This window comes from Podarcis bocagei (assembly GCF_964188305.1).
Source record: "Podarcis bocagei genome assembly, chromosome: 7".
NCBI lineage: Eukaryota > Metazoa > Chordata > Lepidosauria > Squamata > Lacertidae > Podarcis > Podarcis bocagei.
Genome location: NC_138132.1, coordinates 56,885,588 through 56,909,329, shown reverse-complemented (window position 1 = coordinate 56,909,329; position 23,742 = coordinate 56,885,588). Strand labels below are relative to the sequence as shown.

The following is a 23,742-nucleotide window of genomic DNA, read 5'->3' as shown; positions in this document are numbered from 1 at the left end:
TCTCTGCCACCTCCTTCATTGTATGCCAAGGCTGGATTTAGATTGAAATTGCAAAATATGAAAGGAGTTGGATATGAAAGGACATAAGAAGAGCCCGGCTGGATCAGACCAAAGGTTGAGCTATTCCAGAACCCTGTTTCCTGACATGGGCAACCTACTGGCTCTGCAAAGAGCAGCAGGACATGATGACAATGACCCTTCCCTACTCTTGTTCCCCAGCAACAAGCAACAAGGCCTCTATAGCCATCATGACTAGTAGCCAGGGATTGTTTGTTTCTTTTTTCTTTTTTAAAAGCCATCTAGGTCAATGACTATCACAGCATCTCAAGGAAGCAAATGGCATGGCTTGAGGATATATTCTTTGAAGAAGTAGTTCCTTTTGTCTGTCCTGAAAGGGATAAACTGAAAGCAACAGAAGCATGGAATATTCCCAAATGACATACCCGCTGGGGCAATCTCAATGCATTCAGTCAGACCACTTTGGAGTAGTCAAGTATGGAGTGTGGACCTGGATTGATTACTTTGACAAGATTCATGGCTACGTAGTTCAGAAAAATGCATGTGATCTAGCAATTATTGTTGTTTCTTGCAGGATGGGTTACAACGTATAAAAACACAATTAGTAAAAAAACGAAAAAAAAACAGCCTCTCAAATCAGTGAAGCATTCAACACATTACAGGGCAGACACCAAAATCAATTATTTGATTTTCAAGGGTCAGCTGCGCCTGTAACACTTCTGAATTTATATTGCTTGGATGCAATGTGAACTATAGTGTTTTCCTTTCAAATGTTCTTTCACAATGCAGAGCATAAAATATTATTAATAGTCTTTGGAAAATAACATCAAGCTGAAGTGACTATTCTCTGTTAAAATGGCTAAAGGACATCCCTATTTAACTGCTAGTCCCGAGTAATCTGCCCTAGCGGCAGGAGAACTTTTGATTTAGATTTGTTTTAGTCTTACCTTTAAAGAACCTTGTTTCTCTTTTCTGTCGACAAGCAAAACTTCTGCTGTATCTTCAGCCTGAGCTGACCGGGCATGAATGAATAAGGCTCTGCCAGTGTCCGATAAATTTCTCAGTGCAACTAAAACCCCATTTGGTTCCACCTTGAAGCCTGGGTTTGAAACTTCAAAGTTCAATTTGCGATTTCCTTGACAATCATCAAATACCACTAGAGAGAGGCAAAAGGGGGGGAAAGAGATAGAAACAAGAGCATAAGTGTCCATTAAATATCTATTATTATTATTATTATTATTATTATTAATCCTTCCACACATATCTCAAGGCTATATACAGAATGTAATAAAACAGCAAAGGAACAGTTCAAAACTACACAAAAAATAAAAGCAGATAAATTTAAAGCAATAGGAACATAAGGATATAAGGAGATACTGCTGGATCTGCAAAAGGCTCCTTCAGTCCAACATTCTGTTCTCACAGTGGCCTGTGGGAACTCTCGAGCAGGACCCCTGCACAGTATCACCCTGGCAGAGACCTGTTCTCAGGGAAAGCCTGTTAGAACCAAAATGACTTCATTTGTTTCTGGGAAGCACAGCTATCTCAACAGGACAGCTATTCCACAGAAAAGGGGCAGCCACACTTCAAAGCCCTGCTCCAGGTTAATTCGTAGCAGCATTCTTGAAGGAGAGGTTTTTAATGCACTGTAGTGACCTAATGGGTATACAATACTTGGTTGGTTTATTGTACCTGGTGTCAGTGAGCAAAAGGGGGGGGGAGGGCCAAATTCTGAGGGAACTTTTGGCACTGAAATCCAATCTGAATTCACAAAGTTTATTTGTATCTGTCAAAAGGGCTATGGCGGCGAGGGATTAAGTTCTGAGCACTGGGGTAGATATGTTTTAACAGCTTCCCAGTTATTCATGCAGGATGGCTGTGGGAGTCAAAGTGCCTGTGGACTTTTTTCACGATCCAAAGAACTCTTTGCACAAAAGGATAGAATTTTCTGAAAATCTCAATGTCAAGTTTATCCACACAGATTTCTTCTAATTTCCACCTTGCTCCTTAATTTCAGTGAGAAGCAAGTTCCCCAACAGCACTCATTTTGCTAAATAATATCAATTCCTGCATTGCTATACATGCCACATTATATACAGTGGTGCCTCGCAAGACGAAAAGAATTCGTTCCACGAGTCTTTTCGTCTTGCAATGTTTTTCATCTTGCGAAGCATGGTCCATCGCAACCGCGCCTCTTCAAGCGGCTTTTAAAAAAAGCGCAAGACGTTTTCGTCTTGCGAAGCAAGCCCATAGGGAAATTCGTCTAGTGAAGCAACGCAAAACTGAAAAACCCTTTCGTCTAGCAAGTTTTTCGTCTTGCGAGTCATTCGTCTTGCGGGGCACCACTGTACATCATTTGATAAACTTCTATCCTCATGCTCACCACCACCTATAGCCGTCTTTATTTCCCTAAATGAAAAAAACAACCCAGATGTCATTCACTTTTCTTTGCATAATGGTTGGTTCTATACCTTTTTCCAGCACTACAATATCCTTTTGGAGAGATGGGGCAATCTTATATAGGGTGGGTACATTTCAGACTTTACAGAGGACAATCTGCTATCTGAAAAAGTCCTATATTTGAAGCGTGGTCGAGTGCAAGTCTGGTTTAAAGATAAAGGATCCTAAGAATTGAGTATAGGGGCCTTGAAATTACCCATCAACAGTTGGCACCTAAATGGTAGAATGAGTAGGCTCAGTATTTATATTTAAATTATAATATTTTTTTCTCAAGTTGCATCTATTAGCATATGCAAAATATATGCAAATTTATGCCCTTGTTTGCCCTCTGTTTGAGGGATGCATAGGTGGTCACCCTAATGGTTTACAGGATTCCCAAATGAGCACTCTAGGACAAAAATACTAGTTTTCTTTCACACAGTGAAGTCCAAAGAAGTGAACTATTTTCTAGTATTTGTCCAGAGTGAAATTTATTCACCAAAATATAATCAAAAGCAGAGTTAAACAAACTTGAAATATAAGCACCTACTTTGGGAGCAGTTACCCCAGGTTTATTATGTGAGAAACAGCAGGCAAGAACAAAATGTTTTCAGTTAATAATGATATAGTAATCATCCCGGGCTTGGCCTGGGCATCTAAAATCCTTAAGGCTAACAACACAGTGCTGGGTAATAATTTTGTTTCATATTAAGAACCAATTCTGTTTGTTTGATGGAAATTACTGTAGGATGATTGGTTTGACTATCAAAGCGCCTCCCTGAATATATGAATTTCCACACTTCAACAGTGCCATAATTGTTATTGTGTAGACCACTGTAATTATGTTCAGCATGGGCTTTTTCTTATGGAAAGCTTTTCATATTTATGGAATTGAGATCCATCTCTAATAGGCTGCTGATCTGTGAAGCTCTCTGTTTCATTAGATGCAAATGCACCATATATACGGTATTTTCAATGCAGAAGTTATGAGCTCAGGGCACTTATTGAAATAAAAGAACAAGACTTGCTTTCTGCCATTCCTCAAACTGGTGCCCTCTAGATCATGGGAACTCCAACTTCCATGAGCCCCAACAGGAATTGTCAGGGATGATGGGAGATGTGATCCAAAAACTTCCAGAGGGTACCATATTAGCCACACCTTGCAGAGAGAAAGAGAGACCGAGAGAGTGACAGAGAAAGACCCCCACATGCATTGGTTCTGTGGAGGAATTCAGCTGTCAGTTTGGGGACGCCATTCATATGCCCCTTGACAGATTGAAAGATTGGCAGCAGCATAGAAGCTATGTAGCAGTCATGCAATTGGAGTGTTATGCACAAGTACTTTTCTGGAATAATAAGAACCAATCTTTTGCTCCCCTTGCTGTTTTTGCCTAGATTGAGAAGGAAGACTTTCCATGAGGCTTTCAAACAGCCATCAACATCCTCTCCCAACAACGATGGGAGTCTGTATCACCAGCAATCATTTAAATGTCAAAATAGCAACAATACACACATTTAAGTAAGACAATGCAATTAATTCCTTTTTTGTAATTTGACAAGCCTTAACAATGGCATGCTGGAAATGTAATGCCCGTGAGGGAAATTCGCTATTCGGGGAGATGAAGAGATATTGATTAGATAAAGTGGGATTTGCTATTTCTCCACACCTTGTAATTCAGTGTCTTTTTTATTGAACTGATATTATTCTGGAAAAAATCAATAATGCAAATAAAAAAATATAAATGGACACCCATTATATACATATATATACACACACAGTGCAGAGGACCAATTTACCATTCAGGGTGATGCAGAGGCAGCAAAGCACAGCTTCCTGGGGGAAAAATACTTCTCAGTTCTGCCACTAGAGAGAAATATTTGGCCTCCTGGCCCAATGCTGCGCCAAGATCCTATACTAGTACAGCAGAGGCCCTGGGCACCGTTACATTGGTGTATAGTGAAAATGTCTGTGCACCCTTTGCATATCATGCCAGTGAGCTGCTGCTGGCTCCCAGCTTCAGCCCACATATCTGAAGCTACTTTGCTTCAGTTAACAACTATAGAATTTTACTTGTTTTATTTCATTGCTGTTGCATAAGGAAAATGCATGCCTGAGACCTAGAAACTGTAAGTATAACATTTTAAAATTACATTGCATTAGTTGAAAAATCGGTAAAAGGGGGTCAGCTGCTTCACACAGCTGAATGGAATAAATAAGGTTCAATAGCCTATTTATATGCTTCATGAACCTGCCTAATGATGGGACTCAATACTCTACTACTGGGGCTATCTGTGTGCTAACCCTACGTTTTGAATCCAGGCACCTAGCCATTTTCCCTTTGTTGTTAACCCACATACATGGGTCTTTAGAAGATTAAATATAATTAATATATCATCTTACCAATTCCCATCATTATCCCCAATGAAAATACATATTTTTAAAAATCTACCAGTCATAGCCAGATGACTCTATCTATCTGCTTAGTTAATTTATATACCATGTCATATTTCAATCAAAACCTCTAAGTGAGTTGATAAATCCTAATGGAAAGGAAATAATGTAAGGGCTACAATGCACAGTTCATCTTCAGAACCAATTTTTTTCCCTCCCTACAATTACTAATCATCATGATAATTCCACATTTTAAGTAATACAGTTCAAGTAATACAATTAAATAAATGCCTCTAAAACAACGCACTAAGTAAAACAACTATGAATCACAAAAACCACAATCCCAAAAACAAAATCGCTCAACCATTTCAGCACCCATCACATCACTCCACCCACTCATTTTTCACTTCCATAAAACACTCTGATGTGTATATATTCAAACTTTTATTTCTGTGCAAAGTTATTTATTTATTGATATCTTCTGTATGGCTCTTTTGATACCCCTAGTCATGCTGCCTCTGCCAAGTGAACATCTTTATTATGTTTAATATGCCGTATGGCTCAGAATAGGCTCCAAAACTCAGCATGAGGAGAACAGAGTCTGTGCCAAGCATCTTCCAATGAAAAACAAGCTATATTTCATTCATCCTGTTGCTCCTTTACCAGTCTGTTGGCATTATGTTCAGCGTCAGGTCCTTCAAGAAACTTTTTGTATCTGTATTCTACAGTGTGTGTGTGTGTGGGGGGGGTGTTTTTGTCTGCCAGTTGACATTATGTGTACTACAAATTTAATCACAGCTCTCCCATGGAGCTGAAAAACCTCAAAAGAAAAGGGAATTCTAAGTCTTCCCACGTCTGACCCAAATAATCATTAAAAAACAAAACAAAACATGACAAAAGCAGCAACAACATACAGATACATTGAAATAAAATACAGGTCAATTCTCCGGGACCAGAGAGCTGATACGCAAACATTGTAGTTTGTTTTCTGATCATTGTTCAGAAATTCATGGAAAGGACTTGAAATATGGGCTACTGTCAGCCATGAGCTAAGGATGCGGTGGTCAGAAACTTCGTCTGACATACTGCAAAGTTTAGGTTTCACCACCCTGAATCTTCTTTAGAGCTTCCAATGAATATTCAAGCAAGCAAGCAAAAATAAAAACTTAACATTCTCAAAGACTCTATGTCCCTGACAGTTAGAACTGATTTGTGTTTGTAGCAGTGGATAATTGCCCTTTGATTCAACTCCCTAAGGATTAAGGCTGTGGTGCATAGCAAACTTGGGGAAGGGGTGTAGCTCAGCAGTAGAAAACATGGGTTTGTAGGCAGAAGCACTAGCTTAAATCCCTAGTCTCTCCCCTAAGTGCTGGGAAGGCCTCCTACATCCCATCAATCTCATGGCAGCTGCCAGGCATTGTGAACGATATCGGCTGATATCAGAGGTGCCACCTTCTCTGGAGGAATGAGGGGGCCCATGTGCAACTCTGTGAAATGTCCTGATATCATGTGGGGAGTCCTCTGAACATTGAGGGGCTCTGGCCCCTTCAAAAAAAGGGGGGGCCTCCACAGTGTCCCATACCCTAGCAGCCAGCGCCCTTGGCCTAGATGGTCCAATTCAGTATAAGGCAGCTTCCTCTATTCCAAATTTATGGATATCAATTCCACTTTATTTTGAAAGTCTTACTTGCAATTATGCTGGATATGCTGCAAAAGCAGAAGCAACTGGTTCATAGCAAACAAACTGGAGCCCATCATCTCATCTTCTTCTTCTTCATTATTTATATATTTTACATCTACCTTCCCTTAAAAGAAATTTAAAACTAGATCAGCAGAAGGAACCAGAACCTCACAGTCTAGCACCTGCAGCCTATCACCAAAATGTAAGGACAGGCATACCTGGACAATACCTGCAAACCACACTGCAGAAAACTATAGCTTTTTGTAGCTTTCAATATGCTTCCCAAGCTTTCTGAGAACAAAAATCAACTGGGTTTTGTTTGCCAGATAATTTACACTTGGGCAGGCATTGGGTTTCTTTTTAAATCCTCTCCCATAAACTTTGGTCTGCAGTTTAAGTCACTGTCAAGATCACCGTATTAGAGGGCTAATTAATGTGCATCATTCGATTACTCAACCGTTGAGGAATATTTGCACATTCCATTCCATGAGTGTGCAATCTGTGTTCACAAATAGTTGAGCCATACACTCATATGGTTATTTACATATAATGTTCAGTGAGTGTCAGCTCTGCAGAGTAAAGCAGTTGAAGCAGTCAAGTAGCCAAAGATGGGGTAAGGTGATCTCAGAAGTAAACTGGTCCCAAGCTGTTAGGGGGGCCTACACCATGTTTCTCCATAAAACATGAAACCCTGATTGTGCAAGGTTCCAGATCATGTGTTATTTGTAGGCTCTCCTTCAAACATCAATGCTTAATGCACAGACATTGGAGGATGAAAGTGGGTAGGCACGTGATGCTGGATGCAAGACCAATTATATGGCCCTGCGTCCCATTATGTAAATTGGGAAGGGGGCTTTCAACATCTTTCATACCCCTCTACAAAACTCATTTCCCACTGAAGCTTTGAACTTAACCGCATAGACCTCATCCAAAAATGAAGGTAGTACTCAATGTCCTTAGAGGCAAGGGAGATCTTCTGTTTTCTTGCATCCATCCCTGGTAAAACATCATTCTTGCCTGTGTGCCTTTGTGCAACTAGTGATACAACCATGGATCATCACCATGTACATTGTCAGGAGGTATGGCAGGGGGTGTTGGTTCAATTTGCCTTTTAAGACAATACCAAATTCACACATTCTGCATCAACCGTGAACTGCAATGCAACTAGCCTTCAAAATCAACACTTCTACAGTAGTTGTGGTAAAAATTTCCATTTTTAAAATCATTCAATAAGGAGTCTTGTTGGGCAAAAATATGCACAGAACTGCAAACTTTTGTGAAAATAATATGCAAAATACATTATGTATGGGAAAATGGCATGTAAAAATGTGTACATTGGACAAAATTGCACACAAAATGTATATATTTATAGAAATGCACATTAAAATGCTGACTAATTTTGATGCAAACTGGTGTGGTGATCTGAAATTAAGATTGGAAAATAAGAAGATGAAATTGACTAATCCATTCACGTGCAATTGAGAGTGCTGCCATTAGTGATGCTTCACAGTGGCATCATGTGGGTGAAATAATTTCTCCTCGCTCTCCCTGAAGAACTGCTTATGCCTGACTCTGCCATTACTACTCAAACCAGCCAGAGAAACATTAGCTGGCACTCGGTGGGAAGCATTCTTTAAAAATTGCATGAAATGAATGGGAACACTATTTATTCCAAAGGGTAAGAGATTTATCTTAAGAAGCATCACCCAAAATGAAAGGCTTTGTCTCTCACCACCTGCGGCGTAAGCGATACCAGAGCATTATTTCCAAAGTGCTTGCTTGTTTTGGCGATAGTACATGATTCATCGTTTATGTAGCAAAGCAAAATGAAAGTGAGTAATAATCGGAGCCTGGTCTGCAATATTTTCCTTCTCTTTCGAAACAGGAGGGGAAAAAATAAAGATATTTAAAGACCTGTGACAACAGAAGCCCTGAGTAGATAAACCTGCATTTTCACAGCTCTGCAGAAACTTAAACTGTACCGAATTGGGGGAAGCACACAAATAAATATCTTAGTAAATACAAAGGAATGGTACATTTCTCCGGTTCTGATCATAAGCGTTCCTCTTTTTCAATTTGGCCCCATTTCCCCTTCTCCCCAGCTTTCTTATGTGTCCCTTCTTTATTTGTTTCAGGTACAATAGGTCTGAGCTGAACATTTAGCTTGGCGGGGGCACCCAAAATGGGGTGGAGGATTGTTACAGTAGGCAAAATGGTACAGGTTTTAGAGGGTCTTACTGATGTATAGAAGGGGAAGAAATGGAGGCAGTGAGAGATTTTACTTTCTTGGGCTCCATGATCACTGCAGATGGTGACAGCAGCCTGCTTCTTGGGAGAAAAGCAATGACAAACCTAGACAGCATCTTAAAAAGCGAAGACATCACCTTTCCAACAAAGGTCCATATAGTTAAAGCTATGGTTTTCCCAGTAGTGATGTATGGAAGTGAGAGCTGGACCATGAAGAAGGCTGATCGCCGAAGAATGGGTGCTTTTGAATTATGGTGCTGGAGGAGACTCTTGAGAGTCCCATGGACTGCAAGAAGATCAAACCTCTCCATTCTTAAGGAAATCAGCCCTGAGTGCTCACTGGAAGGACAGATCATGAAGCTGAGGCTCCAATACTTTGGCCACCTCATGAGAAGAGAAGACTGCCTGGAAAAGACCCTGATGTTGGGAAAGATGGAGGGCACAAGGAGAAGGGGACGACAGAGGACAAGATGGTTGGACAGTGTTCTCGAAGCTACCAGCATGAGTTTGACCAAACTGCGGGAGGCAGTGGAAGACAGGAGGGCCTGGCGTGCTCTAGTCCATGGAGTCACGAAGAGTCGGACACGACTAAACGACTGAACAATAACAACTGATGTAGGTGAACAATAACAATAACAACTGATGTAGGTGAACAATGGAAATAAGAACATAAGAGTAGCCTTCTGCTGGATCAGGCTGGTGGCCCCTTTAGTCCAGCACCCAGTTCTCACAGTGGCCAACCAGATACCTGTGGGAAACCCTCAAGCAGAGCACTCTCCACTCTTGTGGTTTCCAGCAACTGGAGGCTGGATAGTTTAGCTGGCAGAGCATGAGACTCTTAATCCCAGGGTTGTGGGTTCGAGGCCCAAGGTGAGTCAAAGATTCTTGAATTTCAGGGGGTAGACCAGATTGCGGTCCCTTCCAGCTCTACAGTTCCATGGTTCTATGGTAGTTAGAAGCAACCACTGCTTTCAACTGTGGAAGCAGAGCACAGCCAGAATGACTAGTAGCTATTGACAGGCTTCTCCATAGTTTGTTACGCTCTCTGTCTCTCTCTTTCAAAAGTCTTATTCTTGCTGGTGGTGTCAACACTCCACATAGCAGTCCCTGGTAATTGATTTATTTGGGCAATTTTTACACCACTTCGTATTTCAAAGAAAATCTCCAAGCTTCCTAAAATATCATAAATTAAATACAACCCCCCCCCCCCAAAAAAATACAGTTAAACATTCCGCATTTTAGAGCAGAACAGATAGCACTTAGTTAAGGAATGCTCTTAAACATCAATATAGTCTGAAACAGTTAGCATATGGTGACCATGGTAACCACTAGTAGATAAAAAATACAGCAGAGAGCACCCAAGGAAATATACAGTGAAATATTTGTGGGTAGCAGCAGCACTCTAACTTCTGTTGCTATCTCCTCAACTTAAGCTCACACTAAAAGTTGGGGGCAAAAATTGCATAGGCCCGAACCCTAACTTTTCCCCATAGGGGAGTTGCTGCAACCCCTTGGAACCTCTTTTCTGAACCTTTGCTAGTTATACAATATCCTTTTGGGGGATGAATGGATGGAATGATGGATACAAGAGAAAAAGAAAAGGTAGCTTATGAATCAATTACATGCATAAAACAACTTTAAAATGATAATTTTATAATAATAATAATAATAGCATAGTTAGGGGCTTTTTGCTTTGTTTTTGTTCTTGTTTTTATTATGTATCTTGTGTTTTTATTTTGTTATATTTTACTTTTTGAATTTATATGCTGTGAACTGCCCTGAGATCTTCGGATGAAGGGTGGTATGCAAAATAAATAAACCCTCTCTATATGTAATGACATTGACAAAATTGAATACACATTAAAATCCATTTCAAAATATATATTTTTGTTGCAGCACATCACAAAAAATAAGTACACCTTCTGAAAATATGTTCATATTGGTGCTCTGTATTCTTGATCTACCACTGAAGACTTGTTAGTTGGAACATATCTGACTTTAGAAAATATTTGTTTCAAGAAATTGCACATGTTCTTTCATTTTAATTGGTATGTGTGTGTCTGTGAACTATTTGGTATGATTTGTGAATTATCTGCCATGAGAACCAGCTTTCTTCATTATCAATGTCCCACACATTGGGATCCACTAGTCTTGAAGGTGTGGGAGAGATCCACACCCACCCTTAATCAACTAAAAAATGGCCAGTAATTGACCACCCTGCTGAAGCCCAGGACTTTCTTGAGAATGCTCATCTAAACAGAGTTGCTAGCTTTTTCAGGAAGGGGTGTTCCATGCATTGCAACAAACTACATTTGATTCCATCAGGGCTAAGCCTAATAGCTACAAAGTGACATAACTTCTCTTTTAACATTGACTCCCATCTTAGGCTCAGACAAGTGCAGCTGTTGAGAACAATTTCATTAAAACCATGCCATGTTGTCTTGCCTTTCACAGCCATTCCCAACATGGCTTCTATTCACATCAAACATTGCCTTTGATACTCCTCACACAAAGAACCACTTCTGCTTATCCAGCCAAAGAGCCATCAGGGGGCCAAGGGAACCTCACCAGTCAGAACCATCAAAAAGAAATTGACTCTCTCCCCCCATCCTATACCCAATACACGATGGCCAGGTAGTTTTTCCTTACTAACAATCACCATATTCACTCGTCGAGTTCACATTCTCAAGGTTCTCATAGAAAGGAGGAAGAATTCTTTCCAATCCTTTACAATGGGACTACAGGATGTGCCTGTAAACATGCCCTGTTGTGGGGAGGAAGTTGGTTTTTCCTACCAAAGGACATCCTTGTCTGCACTATATTTTGATTCGGTAAACATGTTGATTTATTGTTTGCAGATCCTCCAGTTTGTTATATTTTAAATGAATATAACATTTCAACCAACCAAGCTTCTTTTACTGAGTCTTCTTTATGGGTATGTTGGTAATGACACCCATGAGATATAAAGCCCATCTGATCCCATTCTGAGTCAGGGCATCTAAACGGCTCATCTAGAAGGAACAGTGACACTAGAAGTTAAAATCAGACTACATGTGAGCCCAGAGATGCCTCCAGAATGCAGTAGTAATAGGAACAGCATAGGAAGTGCCTTATACTGAGTCCATCACCATTGGTCCATCTAGCTCAGTGTTGTCTACACGGACTGGCAGTGGCTCTCCAGGGTTTCAGATAGGAGCCCTATGTGGAGATGCCAGGAATTGAATCAGGGAATTTCTGCACACAATGCTGATCCTCTGTCACTGACCTACAACCCTTCCTCAAAGGAGGAACTCATAGCAACATAGAAAGGTGTCTTATACCACGTAAGACCATTGGTTCCTCTAGCTTAGTATTGTCTCCTTTCATTGGGAGAGGCTCTTGGGGGTTTCAGAAGGGACTGACTGGAAATGCTACAGATTGGTTCAGGGAATGACAAGGCGAAGCCCTCCCCCCCCCATTGGCAAGTGTCCCAGTGGCATCATAAAGCATCCAAGGAGACCAGAGTTTTCACTCTGCACTTCTTGCCTCTTCTAGGTGAAAGAGGCCCAGTGGGGAAACTTAGCTCGAGGGACCACTGAAGCTAGGGCCCACATTTCATGACCAGTCCTTCAAAGCTGTGCCTCTGACCTCATTGAGGAACAAGACTTAGCCCCCCCTTATCAGAGACAACTGCTTGACTAATAGCTTCTTATTCTTCTGGATTAGAAAAATCTTAATGATTATCATGCAAAGGAAGCTTACAGAGATAAGATACTAATCAGTCTGACTTGGCTTGTCATTGCTCATGGTTATAAACCTATTATAAAGAATGAATCGCTGGAACAGAACTCTCCCCCTTCCTACTCCTCCGCCCTTCACCAGCTTCTCCTGTTTCCCTAAAGCACTAGTCTCTTACAGCATTAGTAAGTGATGGTGTTGCTACAAACTGTTGCCTTGCTCCATCTGGGTTGCACTTTGCTACTAGCTAAAGATATGATAGTGACATCCACACAGTAAATAAGGACTTGCAAGCAGTTTCTTTTTGAGAAGGGATACTTAATTGATGCATATTTGCGTCCTCAAAGCAACTGTTGGCCTTTTAGGCTGGGATTTATTCAAGACACAGTTTCACAGTGACCTTTCCTCCTACCCATTGGATGGAGAACAACTTAACATGGCAGATAAACAAGAGGACCACAAGATTGTTGGGTGAGTGATGAGTCTGTATTAAGTCTCTTGGAGACTGTGTTGCAAGGAGTGGTAAAGGACCAAGGCAAATGTTCGGTACAGGGGGTGGGGTGTGGGCAATGGTGGACCTATATTTTGGGGGCCCTGAAGCTTGAACTGTTATGGGGCCTCCTTCAATGGGGATGTTTACAACAACCTTTATAGCATCTGTGCTACTGACTCTCAAACTCTGAGATTGTTGAAATATATACAACAAAAATTAATCAAGTTGGGTCTATTAGACCAAAAATGTTTAAGCAGTGTGGACTAAAGTTGATTCTGGGGCCCCACCGGGATTAGGCACCTTGAAACCTGAACTGCAATAGTTTTATAGTATATCCGCCTTGGTGGCAGGGTGTGTGTGTGTGTTATGAAGCTAGAAGGCAGATTTACTGAGCTGGGGAATGGGCAGAGTGAAAGTTTTGGCCTCTGTGATGGGTCAGCATTTCCTAAGTCAAGGTATAGCCTGAGAGATGTTTAGTTTTCTTGGGAATTGCAGAGATGCTAAAATAGGGTGAGAGCATTTGTATCAGAAAGGGAGGTTTTCACCACTGGTTTAATCCCAATAACTGTCCCATCAACAGATGAACCATGTGAGCTCTTTGGAAGAGAAGAGTTATGTCCATGTTGTAGCAACCATAGGACTGAGCTGAAATACCCCCAACTATATGCCCCAATTTTCAGGCAACAAACAGCCTTCTACCCTGCACCCTTTAGAACATTTTTTTTTTTTGCAGGGGGGAGGGAATGCAGACAAGAACAAAATTCTTGACCTATTTATCAGGGCATCAATTGCCCTTCCTACTTGGGGTCACACACAAACACATCTACTTACAACATAGAAGATATGAGAATTGGGGTAGGATCCACCACACATCCATGTATCCCATCTCTGGGTAGGCTTCAGGAATCATCACATAGCCAATGCAAAATGATGGCAATGTGCTGTCACAAAGCCAAAGCAAGGCAAAGCCATGTCAAGAAGTAAAACCAGGATCCAAGTGTTGCACCAGCAACACGGTAGCAATACTGATGCTACTCAGGCTTTGCACGAAGGTTTGGAGACCCCAAAGCTTTGTTGCAGTTGTGAAAAATCAGATGCTTTTCACTTTTCAGCTAAAGGCAGGTGGGTCAGGCTCAAAAAGAACCAAAGAACCCCTAAAATAATCCAAGGGAGTGAAGAGCAGACTTCATTCCAGTTCCTGGGGGTGGGGGAAATCATTGCTGCTCGGTCTACAAAGAGCTGAATTTACCAGAAAGGTTTTTGCTCCATGACAACGGCCATGTAAACATCCACTCTCAATGTGTCATGTACCGCATCTGTTTTTTTACATCCTTGCTTCAATTAAGGATTCCAATTCAGTGTGTGCATACACACGCATACACACACTAACTGTTTATTATTCTACACAATGGTGAAGCATCAATTATCCATGGGAACATTTTAACCTTTTGTTAAAAATAACTGACAGTGGCTAATCTGAGGTTTTAAAAGATAATTTGGGTGTGCTGTTAGGCTTTCTCCAACAGCTTTGGGAAGCGAGATCATGGTGGGATGCAGTTGCAGTGGCTGGTTTCTTTGCTTGTATAATTTGACAAACATGGAAAAACAGCACACAACAAAGAATTTGTTTGTTTGTCCACAGCATCTGGTTTTCAAGAGTGTATGGCCTCTGACCGTGCAGGGTCCAATTTAGCTATTGTGACTAAGGGTTGCTGACAAAACTTTTCTAAGAGCCCTGTTGTATGAGACAAAAACAACACACAATGCCCAACCACATGCCTCTGGGAAGGCCAGAAACAGGGCATGCAGACAATAGTCCTCTCCCATGGTTCCTCAGCAACAGGTACTTGAAGATCTACTGCCTCTGAACTTTCCACAGTGTCATCACAGCATCCTTTTTAAAGGCATCCAAGCCAAATCTGCATCTCCTGCCAGGAAATTCCACAAGGCACGGTGGAATGCTGCGCAGATTTACTCAGAAGCAAGCCCCAATACATCCTAATTAACTGGGATTAGGATTGCATCCTTAATTTCATATGGCCATAGCCATATCAAGGCTCCCTTGCACCTTTGGTAAGGAGTTGTATTGGTGTCACCCCACCCGCCATGCCTTGTGCCCTTGGCAAAGGGGTGTATCAGTGCTTCCAAAGCTGGGGGAGACCATGTACCAGAAACTCAAATAGGTTGCTTTTTGTCACCTTTTGTGCTTCACCAGTGACTTCTTCCATGGCCATCGGGGTCAATCTGCTCTGCCTCCCCTCCCCTCTTCCTCCTCAATTGGTTCACCTGTCTGCCTTTCTGCCTCCCTCCCTCCCACCACTCACTGCCTTCTCTGCTAGCCACTCCTGATGGAGTGGAAAGGTGTGGTTTTTGCACCCCATTGGGCCTGCACCCTTAGCAAGGGGGCAACCTGCCCAACCCCTAGGTACACCCCTGCACACAGTGTGACCTTTCCCCTTTTTGTAGGCCCCAAAGAGTCTGACAATCAGTCTTAATGAAATGCTCAGGATGCGCTTTCCAATTTGCTTTGGGAAAGTTGGGTAAAAAAACCTCAAGCGAACAAACCTGACACAGCACTTTTGTTAATTTGTCAGAGGCAGATGAAAGATAGCCCAACTCCACTCAGTCCCAGCTAGGGATCTTCCTCCATTGTGTATCCCAAAATGTTGTACATGCCCATCGGCAAAATGTTCTCTGACATCCTCCTAAGATTAGTTTTCCAGTTACCTAACGACGGTTCAACTTAATTGCCAAAAAATTTCTCCTAGAGGGGAAAAAAAGGCAACAAGCAATCTATAATTTTGCATAAATGCCTTATGGCCAATTCCAATTTGTGTTTAAATAAACCAGAAATGGCATCCTGCTGGCCTAGCCTCATTAGCACATTGCCTATAGAGCAATAGCCATGCAATATTAATACATGCTGCGTGCCTCTCTTTGACAAGACTGTATCTTGCAACTATTTAAAAAGAAAACACATGTTGATAACCAGCAATCAAGACCTCTGTTTTTGAACCTCATTATAGGGGCTGAATTAAGGGTAGGTGTGGGTGCTATGATTGAACCATTTATTAGTTCCACATCATGCAGAAGAGGGGAGTTGGGACCAGACATAGTTTTAACTATTGCTGCCTGAGTATGGATGGGTTATAAACAAGATAGGATTTAAACAAATCCAAAACATACCCAACTACCTCTCTCTTTCTCTCTCTCTCTCTCTCTCTCTCTCTGAACCTCACATATACACACACCAGATCCCTGCAACTTCTGTGTTTCATAGCGTGAAATACTGTTTAGTCAACTTGATACTGTCATTATGTAGAACATAAAAGGCCTTTGACTTCCCATGTTTGCTCCTTGCATACTAAAAGCACATCACATTCCCCAAGGGCACCTCAGGGAATCAGAGACTTTTTTCAAATGTTACTTCTCCTGTACATCTTGCAGCTTTATCCAAAGCTTAGAAGAAAATAATTATGCAAAACTCAATGTTGCACCAAACATCTAACACTTTTCATTAAAGCTACACTTTATTTCTTCTTGAATTGGATTTGCCAAGTGAAACTTTAAAAAACAACAACCCCAAAACCCCTTCCTTAATAGAAATAGTTTCCCCACCCACAATTTGTAGTGCTGATATTCCAGAAACCTAAGCAACATTCTGATATTGTTTCCACAGTTACTTGAACAAGTCATCCTAAATACATTTGTTAGTAAACAGCAGGCCTGGGTGAATAATTTATAACCATTCAGTTAGTTAATTTGGTTTTACTTTTTCTTCCAATAACAAGCTGACTGTTCGTTCATGAGGTTTTTCTTTTCTATTTAAGAGGCATCAGTTTGCTTTCAATTATTTATGAATGTCTGTCAATGTTTTCTTTTTTCTCTTTTTAACAGTTGTGTTTCGAAATATTCACAATACAACACTTTTGCTCTGTCGACAGCCTTGGTTACAATTTCCCCTGTTTGATGATGTGAGAATCCACTGTCCTGGCCACTGCTTAGCAGGAAGAAAGAGACATCTTAGCACAACCAAGTCACTAGCCTTCAGGCTCCCTTTTGAACCTGTAAAATGGGAACAATCCTGTTCTACCTCACAATTCTTTTTGAACTCTAAGCAACTCAGAGGTGTCAGGAGAAAAGAGAGAGCAGAGAATCCTGCACAGAACAAGGAACTCCTCTGGTTCACCACCACCCATGGAGTAAATCTGAGGATGAAACAGGAGGAAATCATGCATGGTGTAAGGATGAGACATGATCTGCTGCTTCTGAACTCCATGTTATTCATCAGAATTTCCAATGTGAATGCTGGAATTTTGGCTTGTACAGTTTGCTGCTGCTTTCAGTAGCTTCCATTCATTTGCATCCTCTCCATCAGGATCACAATCTTAATTTCAGATATGATTTCATGAAGATGCTGTGTCTCTCTCTCTCTTTGTGTGTGTGTGTGTGTGTTTACTGATGTGCAGATGGACTCTTGTGCATTGGTAAATATCAGCGATGTGCCAAAAAAATCTTGTTTTTCTTTTCTTCAACAAGAAGAAAAGTAATTAACAAGAAAGAAATTCCAACTGGCAATTGTCATAGGTGAAAGAAAATTTTAGTGAAATTCTTATAGTTGGGATATGGTTGGTTTTTGTTGTTGTTGCATGCACAGCAAGGGATGGAAGTAAAGGAAGAATTTTCCTCCTCTAAAGTTGACCTAAAGTTTCTAACTGCAGAGAAACAAGGAAAGAAAGAGTGTAAGAGCAAAAGATATGGATAGGTGGCTGGAGTAATCTCAGGCTTTCCATGGACTCCACCGGAGAAGCAATATTCAATAATGGCCAGGTGAGAACATGGAGGAATGAGGTTAAACAGCTTATACCCTGAAAATCCATTCTCAGTGATTTAGCTGGACTCCTAAGGAGCACCCTATACACTAAGCCTGTCACAGCCTTGAAGTGGGAAAAGGAAAGGAGTCCCGAAATAAATACCATCACCAGACATGAAAGCTGCAAGATTATATATGATGCAAAGCATGTTTATTTCTGGAATTAAGGCTTTGTAACAGTCATTGTGCTGCTGAAGAGCATGAAGACAAATGCTGTCAGAGCAGCATTAGTATAATCTGCCAATTTAACTAAAGCTACATCGAGGCTACTGCTGCTTCACAAAACATAGCTATTTGCAAGGAGGAACAGAGGCGATTGCATGCATTAGCTGGTTCATAACTCCCTTCTGCACCTGGCTGCTGCTAAAGTTTAATATATGACAAAAGCTTTTAGCAGCGAATTCATATGGAGTCTCCCTTGCATCGGTTCATTGATGTTTAGTATGATTCCCCACCCAAAAAACCCCTGAAACTCTTTCGACACTCCTAGCATTTGCATGGACTATCCCATGGGTCGGATCCTTTCAAGTGAAGCTTTTTACACTCTTCGAACAATGATGCTGGAGTCAACAGCAGAAGTGGACCAACTTTATTGCTCAAACCAATGTTTCAGTACTCTTCCACTCATGGGTGGAAGAAGCCCATCCAGAACAGCCCATCCAGAACAGAAGCAGCTATAGAGTGGAAACTGTGGATGGGTGCCCTGAATAAATTCTCATTCAGAGTTTGGGAATGGGACGAATTTCCAGATTTGTCTAACTCTGTACAACTTTTCTTTTTTTTTAAGATAATATTTATTAAAATTTAAGAAACAATAAAAGGTTACAAAATTTAAACATAAAAAAGAAAAAAGAAAAAAGAAAAAAGGGATACAAAAATACCAAAGACAAATCACACAAAAAGTAAAAAACAGTTAAGAAAAAAGAAAAATCAGTATTTCATATCTTATAGTTCATTTACTTGTTTCCTGGCTTCCTCACACCTCCCCTTTTGTATTCCCGTTTAAAATTCCTTTCAGCAAATCCTTACCCTCTATCATTTGTCTTTACTCAGTATCTTAACCTATTATAACTATGTATTTTCAACCATTGTCAATCCATATTTGCATATTCTTAATAATCTTTTTGCCAATACCACTTATTTTCCATTCCAACATCATTTTAACATTTATTAATTTTACAGTATTTCTGCAAGTAGTCTTTAAATTTCTTCCAATCCTCTTGCACCGACTCTTCTCCCTGGTCACGGATTCTGCCAGTCATTTCTGCCAGTTCCATGTAGTCCATCACCTTCATTTGCCATTCTTCCAGCTTCACGGAGATGAAAAGTTGGGCATTGTTGGCCAATTGGTGCCGAGGGAGGACAGAATTTTTTTCATGTATGCAGCAACAGCAGCAAGAATACTCATCGCAAAGTATTGGAAGACACAAGAATGGCAAATCCTTTCTAGCCAATTAATGTTCTATTCAGAGATTCCAAAAGGCAATATACGAAGGGGAACTTTTGCTCTTACAAATTAATGTTCCTTTCATTTTGTGCTGCATTTGTGTGTGTGTTTTCTTGCTTCTTTTGTGCTTGGAAGTGCATGAATTATTACAGGGATGTGGGAAACCACCATTTGTAGTATTTACAGGATTTTCTGTTGACAACATGGTCAGCTATTTAAAAAGATCCAAACTTCACTTATCTGGGAGCAAGCACCACTGAAGTCAGTAGATCTTACTGCTCAGTAGACATGGCTAGAATAATGCTGTAGATAGCTTAATAGAACAGGAAAATAATTGTACCCATTATTTAGACATTTTATGATTTATTTATTTTTTAAAAAATAGTCTTTACTGTAGGGGTAGGTAACATAGTATCCTCCAATGGCTGTGGGACTCCAACTCCCATCAGCCTCAGACACCATGACCAAGAGCCAGGGCTGGTGGCATGATATGGTCTATTCATTTATGGTTTTTAACCCAAAAGCCTTCAATGGTGGGAGTTGTAGTCCAACAATATCTAGAAAGCATCATGTTGGCTTATCCTGTTCCAAAGTTTTGGAGAATCCATCAAATGTCTTTCTCAGTTATTTCAAGTAAAATTATGACAACTGTATTTTGTGCTTGTAGGCATCTCTGCAGAACCCCATGTATGCAGAAATCGTGTGTGTGTGTGTGTGTGTGTGTGTGTGTGTGAGAGAGAGAGAGAGAGAGAGAGAGAGAGAGAGAGAGAGAGAACTAAGCCCTTTCCTTCCCATTTCCCCCCATTGCTTCACTGCACCAGGTTAGAGCAATCCCCCAATCCCATGGATTTAATCCACAAATATTATTTCTGTTGACAGGGCATTTGCATATCCCTTAAAACATTACACTGTCATGGTGTCTGCCGGCAAAGGGACACCATCACCACCACCACCTTCTCATATCATGTCATTCCTGTGTTCTTCTTTTTAAAAAAACAACCTGAGCTTGCTTCTGTGCTTTCAAGCAACTGTTGGAGACACAGGAATTAGTCGGGCCATAGGAACCTAGGAAACTGACTTATAACCAATCAGACCATTGGTCCATCTTGCTCAGTATTGTTGACACTGATGGCATGATCTCCCCATTCCACAGCTGTGTTTTGGTTCACATGTTGCTTCAGGAAGTGCAGATTTGTTAGATTCACATTAAAATCTGAGCTGAACCAAATTTCTCTCCAACTCTCTGCCATCATCCTCCATGGGGGAATCCAAGCTCAGGCCCACCATGGTGTGGACTGATATTATGGCATTACTGCCATACGTTTGGGGCTGGCATGCCAACCCCCAAGCAGAGCCTGACAACCCCAAGATCCTTTATAGGATTCCCTTTAAGGGGTGTAGGGAGTTCATTTCCACTTATCCCTGCTATCAACCCAGCTCAGTGCCCTCAGCACCTGTTAAACTGTAGCTATGAAATGGTAGGGCATAATGATTGGGAGGAGGAAAATAACTTGATTCACTAAGCTTGTCTCAAATGCAAGTAAATTTCCTCCCTATTAGGTGGCTAATGTTCATCCATAGCAAGAAAGAGGGGGGAGTGGGGTGAGGCACAACCACGCAAGGAGGAAGCTACCTCACCTCTCTCACTGCCCCCCAACAGGCATGGGAAGAATCTGCTGGTAAGGGAGGATGTTGGGGAGCTGCCTTACACATTCCCCTCCCCCCACCATTGCCTTAACAAGATTTGTTGATCTTTACATAGGTGCAACAGCTAACTCTGCACTGTGTTCCGCAGGGGTACCATCTGGGGTGTAGCCTCCCATATTTTCAAGGAGGGGCCTGAGTCACCCACAAAAATCCATGGTAATCCTCAAAAGGATGTGCCATGGCAAAGCGTCTTCACACTGGCACATCCCTTTCACGATCACCACAGGGAAGGCACCCTAGTAATCTCAACGGGCCTCACAGAGGGGAGGGGGTGGCCTTGCCGAGGTGGCCTCAGCCTCATGGCATTGAACAAAAGGTAAGGTGTCTGGCAGTGGGGGTGGTGGACCGAGTCGGCTTGGCTGAGTTGGGGGCGGTGGCACATGTGTGACATCATGCAAATGCAACCCCCCCTCCCAATTTCATGAGGCAACTCGGTACATTTGATGTTTTAACAGAGTCCCCTTTTGACATGTGGAGGTCCACTGGTATGATCAAAAAGAGCTTGTAGCATCATGCAATTCCCCCCCCCAAAAAAAAACAATTCCCATGCTCACTGAACAGTTAACACTCTTCGAAAGAGAGAGAAATTGCAGGAAAAGAAATCTTCCCATGAGTTGTTTGTCAGATAAACTGGCAATCACAGCTATTCCTTGTCACAGGCTGTGAAACACAGATCAATTAAGACAATGCATGTCTGCATGTCTGCCTAAACATGATTCAGAGCATGTATTTTGGTTATCAGTGACCAAAGTGACAGCCTGCTCTAGTTAAGGCCAGCTAAAGCTGACAAGTCTCTTCACTTATATTCTCACATGGTTTTCATTGGAATAAATTAAAGGGGGACTAGTTGGAAGCTCTTTGTGGTTTTATTTTTTTTAAAAAAATGTGAATGTAGGTTTCTTCAACTTCGAAGTAAGATGGGGTAGAGATTTAAACAGCCACTCACAGAGTGGCTACAGATTTGACTATTATAATTTTTTTACAGAGCTGGGCCCTACACACATCTCATCCCTGACAGACTTGCAAATTATATTATTATTATTATTATTATTATTATTATTATTATTATTATTATCCAAATGGAAAACTCTTAGGAATCTAACTCCTAAGCTTCATGGTCACAAAGTAAAACAGATTCCCCAAATCGCCACTCAACTACAGAAACTGCAACAATAATAATAAAAAATTACAAAAATGTTTAGTTTCATTTTACAGCTGAATTACACAAACAGTCAAGAAAACCAAAGAACTACAACTCCCCACTCTGGATATATCTTCACCCTTGTAATAATAATAAAAAATTCCACACAGTAATCAAATATATTTCTATAAATATAAAGTACCGTATATAAAAAATGATTATCATGAAACCCATATATAAACCATACATACTAGAATTCCACTGTCTGATGTATTTGTAAAGACAAAGTTTCAGCACTCTCCAGTAACAGTGTCCATATATTGTATGCCTGTTGCCAGTCATAATGTTATAGCTTTACAGTGTGGGCTATACACCACACTCTTCTATACCAAGATTTTAAAGTAGCCCCTTTGAAGCCTTTCCAGAAGTTGCTCATGACCCTATGTGCTGTCACCAGAATAAATCCATTTAAAGGTTTGTCAGTCAAGTCCTGATTTTAATTTGTAAATGGGCCCAGTAGTGCCAACTCTGAGGTCTTCACAACTTGCTGGTGTGTGATTTTGTCAATTTCCTCAATTATCTGGTCCCAGAATGTTGATACTTCCAGGCATGACCTCCACATAAGGATATCAAATTGCTCCTATCATTGCAGCCTCAACAACATAATGCCAAAATATTTCTATAAAAATATGAAAATTTAACTTTAGTAGGATACCATATTCCCCCGTTTTCACAACGAAAACAAACAAAAAAAATACTATACATGCAATCAATTAAAATAAGCAGATAAAAGCAATTTTTAGCAACTTTGTGCCCTCCAATTGTTTTGGACTATAACTCCCACCATCCCTGATCATTTTCCATTCAGGATGGGGCTGATAAAAATTGTAGACTAAAACATTTTAGTCTCTCTGAAAGAAAGAACCCACTTGCAATAGGCATAATTCTTCCGTTTCTGGGTAAGGTGATTGAGAGAGCGGTTGCTGAACAGCTTGGTGGGTTTCTGGATGAAACATCGGCTCTGGATCCATTCCAGTCCGGCTTCCACGCTGGTCATGGGACCGAGACGGCTCTGGTTGCCCTAACAGATGATCTTCGTAGACAGCTGGATCGAGGCGGGTCAGGGCTGCTGATTCTTCTAGATCTGTCAGCAGCTTTCAACATGGTCGATCACGAACTCCTGGACCACCGCCTTGCCGACGTGGGGATCCATGGCACAGTCCTTCAATGGCTACACTCGTTTCTCTCTGGTCGGGGACAGAGGGTGGCGCTTGGGGGGAATTGTCACCGCGCCACTCCTTGGTGTGTGGAGTACCTCAGGGTGCGATACTCTCCCCGATGCTTTTCAACATCTTTATGCGCCCCCTCGCCCAGCTTGTCTGGAGTTTTGGGCTGGGTTGCCATCAGTATGCCGATGACACCCAACTCTATCTGATGGATGGCCATCCTGACTCGGCCCCAGACACACTGACCAGATGTTTGGAAGCTGTGGCTGGATGGTTACGTGGGAGCCGGTTGAAGCTAAATCCTTCGAAGACAAAGGTCCTGTGGCTGGGACGGGACGATATGGGATTGGGGGGGGGCAAC

General features: G+C 41.3%; 1 protein-coding gene and 1 long non-coding RNA gene across 3 annotated transcripts in view; one reads left to right on the top strand and one right to left on the bottom strand.

Moving 5' to 3' along the window:
* LOC308590952 overlaps window positions 1-17,351 on the top strand; it is a 36,352-nt gene extending 19,001 nt beyond the window's left edge. The window contains exon 4 of the long non-coding RNA XR_014009965.1: window positions 16,885-17,351. This is a non-coding gene — a long non-coding RNA (uncharacterized lncRNA). The remainder of the gene's footprint in view (window positions 1-16,884) is intronic.
* The window catches only part of CDH13 (cadherin 13), a 715,034-nt gene that overhangs the window by 415,676 nt on the left and 275,616 nt on the right, over window positions 1-23,742 (bottom strand). For both annotated transcript variants that reach the window (XM_081201168.1, XM_081201169.1), the window contains exon 3: window positions 966-1,174. In XM_081201168.1, coding sequence (XP_081057294.1) covers window positions 966-1,174 — 209 coding nt within the window. The remainder of the gene's footprint in view (window positions 1-965; window positions 1,175-23,742) is intronic.